The 15,301-nt window shown below is 35.6% G+C and overlaps 1 protein-coding gene across 2 annotated transcripts; it reads left to right on the top strand.

Annotated features, from left to right (window-relative positions):
- The first annotated feature begins 1,891 nt into the window (after positions 1 to 1,891).
- LOC121740863 (cell division control protein 48 homolog C-like) lies at positions 1,892 to 9,011 on the top strand. 2 transcript variants are annotated; one of them, XM_042133504.1, is made up of 10 exons: positions 1,892 to 2,979; positions 4,411 to 5,021; positions 5,234 to 5,386; positions 6,075 to 6,191; positions 6,274 to 6,375; positions 6,508 to 6,561; positions 7,663 to 7,730; positions 7,865 to 8,066; positions 8,647 to 8,769; positions 8,852 to 9,011. In XM_042133504.1, the coding sequence occupies exons 1-10, from the start codon at positions 2,280 to 2,282 to the stop codon at positions 8,912 to 8,914; spliced, it is 2,193 nt and encodes a 730-aa protein (XP_041989438.1). In that variant the 5' UTR covers positions 1,892 to 2,279; the 3' UTR covers positions 8,915 to 9,011. The 2 variants fall into 2 exon arrangements, 1 of the variants encoding a protein (XP_041989438.1); XR_006037688.1 differs by having other exon boundaries at positions 1,894 to 2,979; positions 7,865 to 7,977.
- Positions 9,012 to 15,301: the final 6,290 nt, after the last annotated feature.

The raw sequence follows: 15,301 nt of genomic DNA on the forward strand, positions 1-15,301 counted from the left end.
CAAAGATTGTGCTATTTTGACATTGATCTATTAATTGAAACTCAAATAAAAAGGGAAAATAAAGATGAGATGGATATAGACTTCAAAAGCTAGATTAAAGGATTTGAGGGGGAAAAGATGAATAAGTTAGACAAACCTACTATCATCACCCTGCTAGATCTATCGGGCTATGCTACTCAAAAGATTCACATGCCCTTGGTGCATACCTCTACTTGATCTATATTTAAATAAATAAATTGACGAATCAAGTAATCTATAAAATAGGAATTAGATAGGAACTCTGTAAAGGAGAAACAAATCTTACTAGCTACAATGTCAATCAAAACCCTCCAAAATAAAGTGAAACAAAGGACTATTTATAGTTAGGGCTCAATTTCAAAGAAAAGAGCCCACAAAACTTAAACATAAAATTTAACGGATAAATGCTCGGTCGGGCGTTCAGGCATCATTCAATCGCCTACCCGAGCTAACTCAGAGAACTCCAAGTGCTTCGCTTCAACGCCCAGTCGGGCATTCTGTCGGATGTAATTCGCCCGGCCGGACGAACTCTGTGGAACTCCAAGTGCTTCGCCTCAACGCCCGATCGGACGTTCTGTCGGATGTAATTCTCGCGGTCGGGCGAATTCTCTTCGGTGCTCCAACGCCCGGTCGGGCGTTCTGCTTGCTGAAATTTGCCTGCCCGAGCGAACCTTCTATACTCGCTCGTAGGTTGGTCTTCATCCAGGGACGTCTTCGGACACCAAAGACTCTTCTTGCAACACCTTTTGAATAAAGTTGAAGAGCCCTTCTTGTAATTGTCTCTTCATGAATCTCGTCACGGGCCTTCCATGCAACTTCTCGTATCATAATAAGTGGGTTTAATCATTGTTTTATAGCAACACAACCGATTTGAGCTAATACTTCCTCCGTCCCCAAAGAATATGCACTTTGGACTCAACATGAGTTTTAATGTAAAATTGGTAAAGTAAGAGAGAGGTAGAGAGAAAAAGTAATTAAAGTATTGTTAGTGGAGAATGAGTACCACCTCATTAGAGAGAAAAAACTTTCTAAAATTGGAAAATGCATATTCTTGTGGGACAGACTAAAAAGAAAAGTGCATATTCTTGCGAGAGTATTATTTATACTCCCATTTCATCAAAATGGTAGGATTGAAGAAATTTTAGTACAGTACTCCCTCCGTTCCCTCATAGTTGAGTCATTTTTTTCATTTCAGAAAGTTCCTGTAGTCTGCGTTTGGTACATGGAATTGGAGTTGTGAATTGGAATTGAAGCCTTCAATTCTAAATCTAGTGTTTGGTATCATAAATTTTTTGGATTTGGAATTGAATTACAATTCAAATCCACCAATTCCACAATTTGAATTTCATATCAAAAGTAGTGGAATTCCAAATATTTTTTATTAAATTACACACACAATGCATACATTCACACACACTGCACACACACATTCACACACACATTCTTACACACACACACAACACACACATCCTCACACACATCAAACACATTCACACACACAGCAAACACATTCACACACACACACAGCAAACACATTCACACACACTGCGCGCACACACATATTCACACACACAACGCACACATTCACACGCATTGCGCGCACACACACAGCACACACACTGCACACACATTCACACACACACTGCACACACATTCACACACACTGCACACACACACTGCGCGCACACACACACTGCGCGCACACAACACACATTCTTACACACACTACACACATCGTCAAACACACACACACACACACACTGCACAATCACAGCACAAACACACACACATACACACAGTGCACAACACACACACAATGCACGCACATTCAAATTTTTAAGTTCAATTCCATATCAATTATTTCATTTTGCCAAATAAAGGATTTGGAATTGAATTCCTTCCAATTCAATTCCATAAAATTCCAGTTCCAATTCAATTCCAATTTCAATTTCGTGTACCAAACGGATCCTCATAGTTAAGTCATTTCCATATATAGTAACTTTTTTCTCTTTCTTACTTTGTTTTTTCTTACTTTATTATCTCAATTTTATTCCCTTTTTACTTTATCTATTTATTTAACACAGTTAACATTTATTTCTTAAACTATACGCCGAAAAGTTTTGCCTCAACTACGAGACAACCGGAAGGAGTAATACTTTAATGCTCTCTTTTAGATTCCCAAATAACAAAAAAGTAAAAACTGATAAATATTCCGTACCCAATTCCGACGCTCACCGGAAAACTCGTTTTATTCCGGGAACATGACGAGAGAAAAAGGCAGCACCGCTGTGGCTCTCCGCCGCCACATCGAGTCCGTCTCCAGCGGCAAAGAAAACCTCACCGACGAGCAAGTAGTAGGCCTACTCTGCTCGTTACACCGGCTCACCTACTGCCGTCTTGATCGCAACCTCCTAACCGAACGCGTCGCCAAAATCACCCAGCTCCAGCGCCGGAGAGCAGGCGTCATTTCCCAAGATCCCGCTCCGTTCTCAGCCAGACGGCAAAAAATCAATGAGCCCGCTCCGTTCTCAGCGAAACGGAAAAAAATCAATGAGGTCTCCGGCAGTCCATTGGAAAAGGGCGATTGTAGTATTAATCCAAAAACGATTTGGAATTTAGGGCGGAGTGATGAATTAGGCCATGGCAGGGGAGAGATGAACATGAATGGGGGAAGGAGTGAGAGTGAGAGTGAGAGTGAGAGTGAGAGTGAGAAACATAGTCGGCCAATTTTTAGGGATTTCTTGGGAATTACTAGTGTGATTGACGAATTGAAGCAGGAGGTGGTTCGGCCACTGCATCAGCTGAAGCTGCTGCGCCACCTCGGAGTCGAGCCTACGTCTCGAATTCTGCTGCATGGGCCACCCAAATGTGGGAAGACCATGTTGGCCAGAGCCGTTGCCAATGAGGCCAGATTGCCATTGTTTGAAATCTCTGTTGCTCGATTGATGCGTGGAGATTTAGGTATTACTAACATTTTTTTTATGTCAAGTTTGTGTGATATAATTGTGTGCTTCAATCTTGTATGGCGGATTATGGAGGTTCGCCTGAAAACCGCCACAAGCATATGGCGTATCAGTATGGCGGGTATGATTAAAAAATTAGAACATAATAAAAATATAACATCTAAAACTCTTAAAACAATTAATAAAGCATAAAATACAACTCTAGCCTCCACGTTTCTTGCACAAGGATATGGCGTATCAGTATGGTGCGTGGAGATTTAGGTATTAGTAACATTTTTTATGTCAAGTTTGTGACATTTGGCGTATACTAGCATGATCGCACATTTGAAATTGGGTAGAGATGCTTGAATTGTGTGCAACGGAATGTTGTCAAATAGCGGATATGGCGGCGCCATGGGCCCATGGCGTGGCGTTCGGTGGTGGAAACGCCATTGTGGCGCCATATCATCTATTCGACAACATTGCGTGTGTAGTGCATTTAGGAATGGGGCATTATGCAAGAAACATGGAGGCTGGAGTTATATTTTATGCTTTATTAATTATTTTAAGAGTTTTAGATGTTATATTTTTATTATTTCTAATTTTTTAATCATATATAAATATATAAGTATTATTTTATTTATTTAATTAAAGACTGCCATATCCCGCCATACCGATACGCCACATCCTTGCAGCGGTTTTAGGCGAACCGCCATAAGCCGCGCCATACAGGATTGACAACATTGCATTTATGCAACCTTTACATTTTTGAGATTCACATGAATGTGAGTAAATCTCATAGAATCACTGTTGCCTTTTTGGGATCAATTAAATGTTTTATGATCTACCAAAGTACTATAAGCCAAATAGAGCTTCTCTATTATTCAACTTAGAGGGTGTTTGGCGTCGCTAAACTTATACCTTTAGAGGAGCTTATAAGTTGTGAAAAGTGTTTGAATGATTAAGCTTATTAGCTACAAAGAGAATTGTGAGTTAGGAGAGTACATTCTATTTAGGGGAAAAAATTGAAAGATACTAATTAGAAGGGTATATGTTGCAAATGACAAATAATAGAATTATTTTGTAAATTGATTGTTGCTAATGAGATTATGGAAAACTAAGTTGAGCCGAGGAACTTATTTTTCAGAAAGCTTATAAGTTGTTGTAGCCTATTTTGTTTTCAGTGTAGAAACTGTTTTAAGGAGCTCATAAGCTGAACCAAACACCCTATGAGGTTAACTTCTAAGTTATTCATCTTTTAGTGGCTTCAGCAGATTCACTTCTACATGTCTTGCTAAACCTCTTTGTCACTAAGATTTCTTACTTGTCCGTAGCCTAAACTCTGAATTTTTGTACGGTTCCATCTTTCTATGGGTTGTGTTTCATAGAACTAATCCTCAAGAATTAACATTTTGTTTCTTCCCCCCTGACTTTTCTGAATTGCGTTCAGGTGCAGCAGAAGAAAAGATCCGAAGATTGTTCTTAACAGCATACATTAGAGCACCATCTGTTGTGTTCATTGATGAAATTGATGCGATGACTTCAGTAAAGAAAAGGACACTGAAGGAAGTAGAGTATCGCATAGTGGATCAGTTGATGGCTTTTATGGATGGGCGAGACAGACCTACCGGACCAGTAAATGACGATGTTAGTTTTGAAAGTTCTAATAGTACACCTGGCTATGTGCTGGTGATTGGAGCCACCAATAGGCCTGATGCTCTTGACACTGCCTTAAGGCGTTTATTTGATCGTGAATTTGCTTTAGGTGTTCCAGATGAATGTGAAAGGTTTGACATTCTGTCAGCTCTAACGCGTAATCTTAAGGTTGAAGTTGGTTTTGATCCCAGGAAATTAGCTAGGTCCACTATGGGTTATGTAGCAGGAGATTTGGTAGCTCTAGCAAAAAAGGCTGGTATGCTTGCTGTACATAGTATCATGGGCAAGAGAAACTCAGAGTATCTCAAAGAACCGAGGCACATGGTTGAACATGAAGAATGTTACACGCGGCCATTTTACGATGAAGAATTGGAGAACCTTAGCATAACCATGAAACACTTTGTGGTAATTCTATTCTTGCACTCTCTTCAGAATTGAAATATGCTGAAAGTTCAGGCCATAAACTAAAATCTACCATATTTTTGTAAAACCAACTCCAAATTGATTCTTTTTATAATTCTGTTGATTAGAGTTCTCCATCATTTCCAAGTCTCTATATGCTCTTGTAATATTTTTGCATTGCGTTGTCACATGTGATTCCATTCAACTGAGGGCAGCAAGCTGGAAAGATGGTTCAACCGTCTGCAATTATGAAAGATTTTTTCACCACACTACATGCAAAGTGGGATGATGTTGGAGGTCTTGAAGCATTGAAATCGGAGTTTGAACGCCATGTAGTTAAAGCGATAAAGTATCCTCGAGTTTATGAGGTAGTTTCCTTTCCTATCTGTTGTGCTGAAATATAGTTGAAGGCCGTCAATTGGTATTATCACCATATAGTTTCTTGAGCTTTCTAAGGTAGTATTGTTTCCTAATTTTTTTTATGTCAAGTCTTCATGTGTCATGCTTTCTCTTCTACCAAACTTTATTGCTTATTTTGTTCTTTTTTACATTTTATTCTTTAGACCGTTAGACTGGTTCTTTTTTTATTCTCATTTGGTGTATTTCCAACTAGATTTTTGCAAGAGTGATTTTAATAAGGCCCGGTGCTCATTGCTCAATCTACGCAATCAAGAATTTTAGGTTTTCATCTTCGTTTTATACATAGGCTTACTTCTCTGTATCAAACTTCATCGGTATTGCCAAACTCGTATGAGCTTACCTTGTATTCTGGAAACTAGCCAGTTGAGCAATCCCTGAGAGTAAAAGCTTGGTGACAGAAGATTTCCTTATTATCCTTTTTCTTGCTCAACTCTTGGATATTCACATTTTATCCCCTTTTCCTCTCTTTGTTGCAAAAGGGTAGAAACATATACTTTTTCCCCTTTTCCACAGTTTTCCTTGGGCATGCCTCTTTCCCCCCACTTCATCTTTTCCCATATTTTCTTATCCCTTCATTTCTTATGCTAAATTTACAACCAATGGGAGCATACCCTAATAAGTTTTATCTTTTCATAGGACATAAAGACGAGTGTCCTTAGCTCCTTTCTCCTTTGTGGTCCTTCTGGCTGTGGAAAGACATTGCTTGTCAAGGCTGTGGCTAAAGAAGCAGGAGCAAATTTCATGCATATCAAGGTTCTCCCTTTAGTCACATTTCATCTTGATTTAGTTGGAAACAATCATTGGTTTCTTATTTTGTACTTTTATTCACCATAAGGCCCGTGATCTATTGAAATTTGGCGATCAGTGCGAAATGGTAGTGCACAACATATTCAGTTATGCAAGCACTCACATCCCATGTGTACTTTTCTTCGATGAGGTACTTCCTTTTACTTTTTCCAACAGATGTGTTTTAAAGTCACCATGTGGTCAAAGTTCGGGCTGTAACTGAAGAATAACCCTTTATTGAATGAGAGTATATATCTCTTATGCCCAATGTCCTTTTCTACAGCTGGACGTAATGCCCTCACGTGATGATGTACCACGATGGCCGGACTTTAGAAAGGTCTGTAAATGGCATTTCTCAACATATGCACATAGGGGAGCACTAGGGTGCATCCTTAATTAGAGTCACAACATGCTTCCAATCTCATGCTGCCACGTGGCACAAAAGATGCATTATTGTTAGCACTGGAATGCAATATACATTTGTGAAGCTGTATATGGATTTCCGTAGATTGCATTTTAGTTATAGGCAGATTATATTGTTGAGTTTTGCATTATAAACCTAAATTGTCTACAATGCAAAATAAATTATACTCCCTCCATCCCAAGTTACTTTAGTCGTATTCTATTTTGGGTTGGCCCAAGTTACTTGAGTCATTTCTTTTTTTAGCTAAAAACAAAACATCTAATCTCACCTACTTTAATCTTTCTTTTATTTTACTGTCTCTTACTTTATTCTCTCATCTACTTTATTTAACTCACTAATCACTACTTTCTTAAATCCCGTGCCAAAAAGAAACGCCTCAAGTAACGTCGGATGGAGGGAGTACTATATAAGTGTAAATGTCAATTTTGGTCCTAAACATATGACCAAAATACGAATTTGGTCCAAAACATTCACTTTTTGAAATATATGTCTATAACAACTGAAACCCTTGTCGAAGTGGTCCTTTTTTTCATGGTTCCGTCAAAAAACTAATGATCATGCCACAATTAGCGTTGACCGTTAGTTTTTTATGGAACCGTAAAAAAAGGACTACTTCGGCGACATTGTCATTTGTTATGTACCTGTTTTTAAAAAGTGAATGTTTTGGGCGAAATTCGTATTTTGGTCATATGTTTAGGACCAAAATTGACCTTTATACTCTATATATAAATGCAATTCATGTTTATATATAATGCAAATTAAACAGTGTATGTCTAAAATCCAAAACTAACAATAAAAAATGCAATCTGCCTATAACTAAAATGCAATCTGTGGAAATCCATCTACAATTTCCATAAATGTATATTGCATGTTTGTGTTTACAATATTGCATGTTACGTGCTACGTTGCAGCACGAGGTAAGAAGTACATTGTAACTTTAACATTAGTTATTTTTTAAGCACGTCCCATGCACATATTTAGCAAAAAAGTGGATGATGGTCTTTCATACTGCAGCTAATATCAGAGCTGAGTGATACAGAATTAACGATGGAAGGTGTTCTTGTGTTTGGTGCAACAAACAGGTACGGGATGCTTTGCGGTTCATCGTCTGTTCCAGTGCTCTTATTTTTATTTTAGAGAGTATCAATGATGGTTCTTGGTTTACTCTTGTTGAGCCTTTGTGTTGACATCTTTTATCTTGCTGGCCATATTGCAGGCCTGAAATTGTGAGTCATTCTTCACTCATCAAAACACAATTTGATAGGCTTTTGTATGTTCCTCTCCCTACTCCAGAAGAGCGAGGTGCGATATTGAAAGCTCTTACTCGAGGTAAGCCAATAGATCCCGAGGTGGACCTTATGGCCCTAGGAAACGACGTGGCCTGTGAAAATTTTAGTGGCCGTGATCTATTTGCTTTGGTATGTCCCAACTTCTTTGTGGAATGGTCAAATATAAATCCCAAACTATCACCATTGTTTCAATTGTATGCTTTGTATCCTGAACTACTTCAATTAAATGCACCCATACTACTAGAAACTCTGCAAATCCATACCAGACAACATGGAAGTTGAGTAGGAATATATCAAATTTAACCTGGAAATAGATATGGAAAATTGCATATTTTAATGCCACATAAGCTCAAAACAACCTTGTTTTGAAACTGAAAAAAAACAAAAATAAAAACAAATGCCTCTTTATTTTTCTCCTCTCTCCTGCTTATGGGGCATTAAAAGAATTCATATATACATATGTATTTCCACATCAAATCTCTAATGATCCTGGCTTTTAGGTACTCAATTTGTCTAGTTATTGATTTGCTTAGTCTTCTGTAATTTGAGGTCAATTGACACTTCAAGATAGAACTGAAAAAATGGTGATAGTTTGTGATATATTTACCTATTTAGCCTAAAATCCAATGTGATTTTTGGTAACAATTTTCATGCACGGACGAGGTAAGTGAAAAATTCTGATAATCTTTAAATTTTCTATAATTGATAGGTAACAGAAGCTTCTAAATTCGCCATTAATAGACCAGCATTGTCTGTTGGGAACCGCATGACAATCAAAGATGCAGATTTCGAGAGTGCGTTGGCGAAAGTCTCCCCTTCTCTCTCAGCCACGGTGCTGCTACTGGTTTGCTTTGTGTTTTTCTCTTTACTGAGTTGTTTCTTCGCCTCACGGTCTTGATTGTGTGTGTGTGCAGGAAGTCAAGAAGTGGGAGCTTCATTCTAAGAAGATTGTTGTTCATAGCATTTCTGTGGACTGATGTTGCCTTACTTATGTGCTATTGTATGTAATGTGTGAATTATGTGAGTTTTCATTGCATCTTCTGGAGCATTTTAGTTAATGTCTCAGTTGCATAATTGAGATTTTGGTAGTGTTTGGATTTTGGTAAAAGTGGTATTTAATGAAATTTGAATATTTTTTTTATAGTCTATAGTCATGCGCTACTAATAGAAAAGTGGTATTCAATGAACTTGGGTAAGGTGACAACTCATATATTATATAACCAAAAATGATCTAAAATATGTTCTTATCATGTTGTGTTTATTTATCTTTCCCATTATTCGGCTAGATAGAATAATGACCATGATAATCGATAGGTACACTAAGGGATCTCCGAGCCATAACAAATAGCTAAACCCTTATTTATTTCACTCTCACAGAAAACATAATATTTCTAACACTAATGTCTCCTGACTTGATTCCTTGTCGCTGCCCTTCTTGTTCTTATGTCTCTGGCAATGAATACGTCTTCAACAACCTATTCTACTTTTCCAAAGTATCTCTTTCTGAAGCTTTGGCAGAATAAAAGTAGCCACACAATGCTCCCTAATCCCACAATAATATCCAATTGCAACGCATACATATTCCCACTCAATCTACCCCTTCTCTTCTAAATCATCATGCTCTCGTGGTGTTAAGCCATTGCCATTGTCATCAGTATGACCGCAGCTTGTGGGGATGCCAAAACCGCATAGGCATGGATTTCCTTCAAAGGACCCAACTGAAAATGTTTGCACTTGACCGCCTTTTGGGATCTCTCCGATCAGCTTATTGTAGGATAGGATCAACACTACAAGGAATGTGAGTTCTCCAGGCCACTCCGGGATCGTTCCTGTTAGTTGCTTCACAAGAGGTCGAGTCGAGTGATTTGAGATTACTCAAATGATCAGATGATTTAGGAATGCTTCAACTGAGAGAATTGTGGGAGAAGTTAAGATGGTGAAGGGAGGTAAGATCACATCACCAATTGCATTCGGTATCTTTCCATAGAAACTATTTGAAGACAAATCATGGTACTAAAATCAAACCAAAGCTCGTAAAACCCTACCATTTGCCCTTTCATGATTAATGTCGCCAGTAGCATCAAATTTATCTATTTTATTATCTTTCTCTTACTTTATTATCCATCCATTAAATAGAATACATATATTTTTCTTAAATTCCATGCCAAAAATAAACGCTTCAACTATAGCAAAACAGAGGAGTAGTAGAAGATTAGGAAGCATTGAGAGCAGAGGGAACATTATGGAGGTACTATTGCGCAAAGGTAAGCTGCTGCTCATCAACGAGACTGATATGCTTATTACGACGAAAGGTGTTCAACATAAGGCTCGAAATAGATGAGGTCGGTTAATCGTCTTCAAATATTTGACGATCAAGCAAACTTAGTTAACATGAGTAACATAATGCCTACATATAATAATAAGTGAAGCATTATGCGACTAGACGAGTTCCCAGTCATCATAGATTCGTAGTTATGGGTTTGAATCGTCACGACTACGAAACGAGTTCCCAATTCAACTATAAATGTACTCACCATCGACCTGCCTAGTGATGATGTCACTCAAATCCTCTATCCAACTGCCACGTGTCTGACTTATACATTCTGTTTTTTAGTTTCAATTGCCAATACCCTCTCTCAAACCTTTCATGGATGAATCTTGAACGGGTTGGACTTTTTTCTTATCAAGTTGGAACAACTCTCTATCAAACTGGCCAAAATTTATATCCCAAATATACTGCTACTGCTATATACAATTGAACAACTCTCTATTAAACTGACCCAAATTTATATCCCAGATATACTGCTATATACAACTGGGACAGTCATTTTTTCGATTTCTATCCACATTTTCTCGTTCTATTTCACACTGTACCCACTCTTTCTCTTTCCCTTTTCTATACTATTCACTTTTTCTCCCTCTATCATTTATTTTAACAACTTATCATTAAAACATGTCTCGTCCACCCATAAGGCTATTTTGGGTGGACGGAGAGGGTATATGAAATAAACACTAGAATTCGGCTACAAATCTCTTTTTTCCGTCTAAACGATAAAATACAATTCAATTGATAAAATATTTAGAGAGTTTGAGTAGTCACAATTGCAGGATAAATATGAACCATTATTACTTTTTTAGAAAAATATCCATCTTCCATTGCTAAAAAAGGCATGAAAAAATAATTATACGAAACATTATTTATCCTTTAAAAAAAAACTCACATGAAAAGAAAATAAGGATAAATATTTGATTTTTTCCATTTTTGTTAAATGCAATGTTTCATTCTATGGATAATTAAAAAAATACCCAACATTTCAATTTGATGAAAAATGATCTAATAATTTTTGATTTTATATAAGACTGGAATATCATTGGCAAGGAAAATATTTACGGATACATTTTTAACTCAAAACTAAAACGATTTTCAACTACCTTTGGACTAAGATATTATCATTAAAATACTAAAATAATTGAACAAAATTGACTACTTTCTTAAAAGAGTGAACTATTTAAGTACTTGATCTTTCATTTTCGCACATAAATGGTATCGATTTTTTTATATAGTTTTTGATACCCCTTGACAAAAAAACCCTAGAAACCAAACATGTAATTTTTTGGTTAAGAAGGATATTTTTAGAAATTTCAATTAAATAGTAACATGTGATTATTTTTTTCTTCCTTTCTTGTTTCTTTTTTTCTTCTTTAGTTTCTTCTTCTTTCTTTTTTCTTCATATTCTTCTTTCTTTTTAGTATTTTATCTTCCTTTCTTCTTTCTTTTTCCTCCTTAGTTTATGTGTCCTCTTTTTTCCTTTCTATTCTTTTTATTCTTTCTTTTTAGTGTTTTATACATACATCTAATTGCATTCATAATATAAATCAAGAACAAAACACCTAATTAAATTTATTATTTAAAATAATTAAAATAATTGAATATTTTTTATTAAATTATTTTATACTCATTTAGGGTTTAAACACCTAACTAAAAATATTCAACTCTTTATATTATTATGAATACAATTCACAGTTTAAAATTTTTATTAAGACCATATTGATTAGTTATTAATTTAATACTCCCTCCGTACATGTTACTCGCACTTTTCATTTTAGGCCGTAAATTCAGAATTAATTTTTTAGTGTAATTAAATTAGAATAAGTGTAATGAGACATCACTTAATAAAGGAGCTCTTAACTTAAACTAACATATTAATTAAATGCATTAATTCTAACTTAATCTATAAATAGTGTAAGGAGTTTGTGACGAGCCGAAAAGCAACAGTGCAAGTAACATGGGACGGATGGAGAATAAAATAATAATAATAATAATTATTATATAATATTATATGATTCATAATTTAAATAATTATACTATAATTATTTATTAATTACTACTCCATCTGTCCCGGCTAAGATGACACATTTCTTGGCCAGTGCAAGATTTTAGGAGTTATTGGTTAAAATGTTTAATTCGAGAGAGAAAATGTGGGTGTAAGTATTAAATAGAGAGAGAAAGAAAGATGAATATTTTAATAGGAGTGAGAATAAGTGGTTGAGTGTATTAATTGGAAAGAGAAAGTTTCCAAAAAAGGAAATGTGTCATCTTAGTTGGGATAAACTAAAAAGGAAAACGTGTCATCTTAAGCAGGACGGATGGAGTAGTAGTTTTTAGTATTATAACAATAATATTATTATAATAATTAAATATAATTGTAACTATAATTATAATTAAGTATATTTGAATGATATTAAAAAGTAATATTAAGTATATTTGAATGATATTATTATAAATTAATTATTAATTTATAATATTAAAATAATAATATTAATATTGATTAATAATAATAGTATAAAGAGTGAGGAGAATGAGAAAAGATATTATAATGTCACTTGTGGTACTAGTTTTGTGTATGCCCAAAATAGCTTTTATGACATAAATGGAAAATGTATTTGTTACAAAGCATTTTTGGGTAAAAATCGCATCATGTACAAAAAATGTGATTTATAAGTACAAAAAATGATATAAAATAAATATCAGGTACCATTTATGTGCGAAAATGAAAGATCAAGTACTAGACATATTTATGTAGTTCACTCTATTTAAAATACAAAAAAAATGTATACTGATGCATATACAAGTTATAGGAACAACATACTGTATGTCGTCATAAGGAGTATTAGCTATCTACAATACATTTCTATTGTCTAGTCCTGATTCAATTCACTTCAATGCAATATTCAATTAGAAATTGTTCTTCTTTAGATCATGGTGTTGAATTGGATGAAGATATTTGGATAGACTTTGAGATATTAAAATTCTCAGGGGCTTCATGCTTTTACATTATTTGAGCTAATATTACTTGGATTCACATCCCATCGAAATGGTAGGATTGAAGAAATTCTAATATTTAGGATAAAATAATCGATCAATCAAAATTAATGCTCTCTTGTAGTTTCCCAGATAACAAAAAAAAGCAAATTCACAGGGAAGGGGGAGTTTCAGAAACTTAGTTACTTCGATATGTAAGACATAATCTGCTTCAGAATACTAAGGAACATCCTCTGCAGCTATACTTTTTCTATTTATTTTTGCAAGTACAAGATAAACCTTAACCAAAAAACTGGTTACCCAAACTCCTAGTTCATGGTACGCGAACGCGATGCAGCAAAAAACAGCATAAATGGATTAAAATTTTCTTCATCTTGTTGTGGACGAACCAGTTGAAAGTCTCTCACTCCTAGCTTTATCAGCCTTTTCCATGTAATCTTGATGAGATTGTTGCTTTGACCCTTGCAAAAGTAAAATCTAGGCTTAGAAATCTAGCTGCTCCATTTGACAACATTTGATATCAAGACGGGTGAAAGAAATGGTGGAGATATTCAAGCAATATTTATAAGGCTTAAGCAAATTTAGCAGAAGAAATTTTTAGAAATTTACATGTAAACAGCCCATATCATTCATTTGTTCTGTTCTTACCTGCACATAAGAGGGAAAAAATGTACAGAAAACAAAATTGATAACCTAGTGGAAACACAAGCACTTCGTCCTAGACACACTGTCTTCTATCTTATGTACTGGGAAACAAACGCAGATATCTGACCGAGGCACATGAAGAATAGGTAGTGAAAGTTAATCGGATAACCACAACAAGTTTCCAAACTCAATCGCTTGTTTGACAAAAGTAATACACTTCCACTTGTTTCAATAATCGGGAGGGACTAAGGCAAAGAGGGAGGTTTATAATCTATCTGCTAACCTAGTAGGTAGCCATTACTCTTACTTATGCACAAACTTATTTCGATAGAAAGTCCAGTTATAGGATAAACATATGAGTTTTAATAAATGACCATCTCATCAGTGTTTCAGGTCCTTGGCATCTAACCATTTTAAGATAGCGACATTCCGTGCATTCAGACCTTCCAAAACAGACTACTCCGTATTTCTTAATGATGAAAAAGCAGTTAGCAGATGAGGCATCTTTCAAATATAGACACCAACACAAGTAAATCTGATATACAATATAGGCTTTAAACTAGTTATGATATCCTTTGGTCCTTTCAAGTTTGTTTAAACCCAAAAAACCAGCTTAACACTAACATTAGATAAAAATAGATTAGAGATGTATGTTCCACTGTATGCTTGCAAATCAGTAGCTACGAAAAAAATAGTAAAATCGAATAAAAGCATCGCTAGTATGCAGAACTTCAATGCTAATCTATCAACAACCATAAACAAAAAATAAAGGCAGCATATTTTTTCTGAAACTAGAATTCCACTCTAATAAAATCGAAAACATTGATGCTAACAAATCATAGTTATCCTACCAATAACTACATAAAATAAGACCATTTTCAAAGATCTTCTGATAGCAATTACATTCCAATTAATTACTTCCAGATCACTGTTCTGATTCGCACTAATTAAATTCAGAAATCAAAACACTCAGCTGCATTTTCAATTACCATATAAAAGGTGAGGGAACAAACCACAAATCAACGAAGAATAGTCAACATATACAAGAAGAATAGTGCGGATTTGCATAATATCTCATCCACAGTGATAGATTAGCAGAAAATCAACACCGGAATAACGAAAATTCAAAAAGATGTGAAGCTCACCGCAAGTCATAAGGTACCAGGGGACGCCAAAAGTAACTCCGACGATGGCGATGCCTGTAAAAACATGCTTTTTCTCACCACTGTATAAATAATAATGCATTTTCGCCCTAAATCCTCCGCCTCCATTTCCTGATTTCGTCGCTTCACTGCTCATTTTCGTTGTCGCCGGTTTCTGCTGCTGCCGCTCTTCAACCCTTTTTACGGAGTTTGTGTTTCAGGGCTTAAACCCCCTACTCTATTCTGGAGTACTA

The sequence above is a fragment of the Salvia splendens genome, chromosome 7 (assembly GCF_004379255.2).
Source record: "Salvia splendens isolate huo1 chromosome 7, SspV2, whole genome shotgun sequence".
NCBI classification, from domain to species: Eukaryota; Viridiplantae; Streptophyta; class Magnoliopsida; order Lamiales; family Lamiaceae; genus Salvia; species Salvia splendens.

What these genes read in the sequence shown, in the direction of transcription:
- LOC121740863 (XM_042133504.1), top strand. Translation starts at nt 2,280, where the DNA reads ATGACGAGAGAAAAAGGCAGCACCGCTGTGGCTCTCCGCCGCCACATC. An exon ending in TAACCATGAAACACTTTGTG is followed by an intron (nt 5,022 to 5,233) that starts GTAATTCTATTC and finishes AACTGAGGGCAG; the next exon opens with CAAGCTGGAAAGATGGTTCA. An exon ending in GTGTTTGGTGCAACAAACAG is followed by an intron (nt 7,731 to 7,864) that starts GTACGGGATGCT and finishes GCCATATTGCAG; the next exon opens with GCCTGAAATTGTGAGTCATT.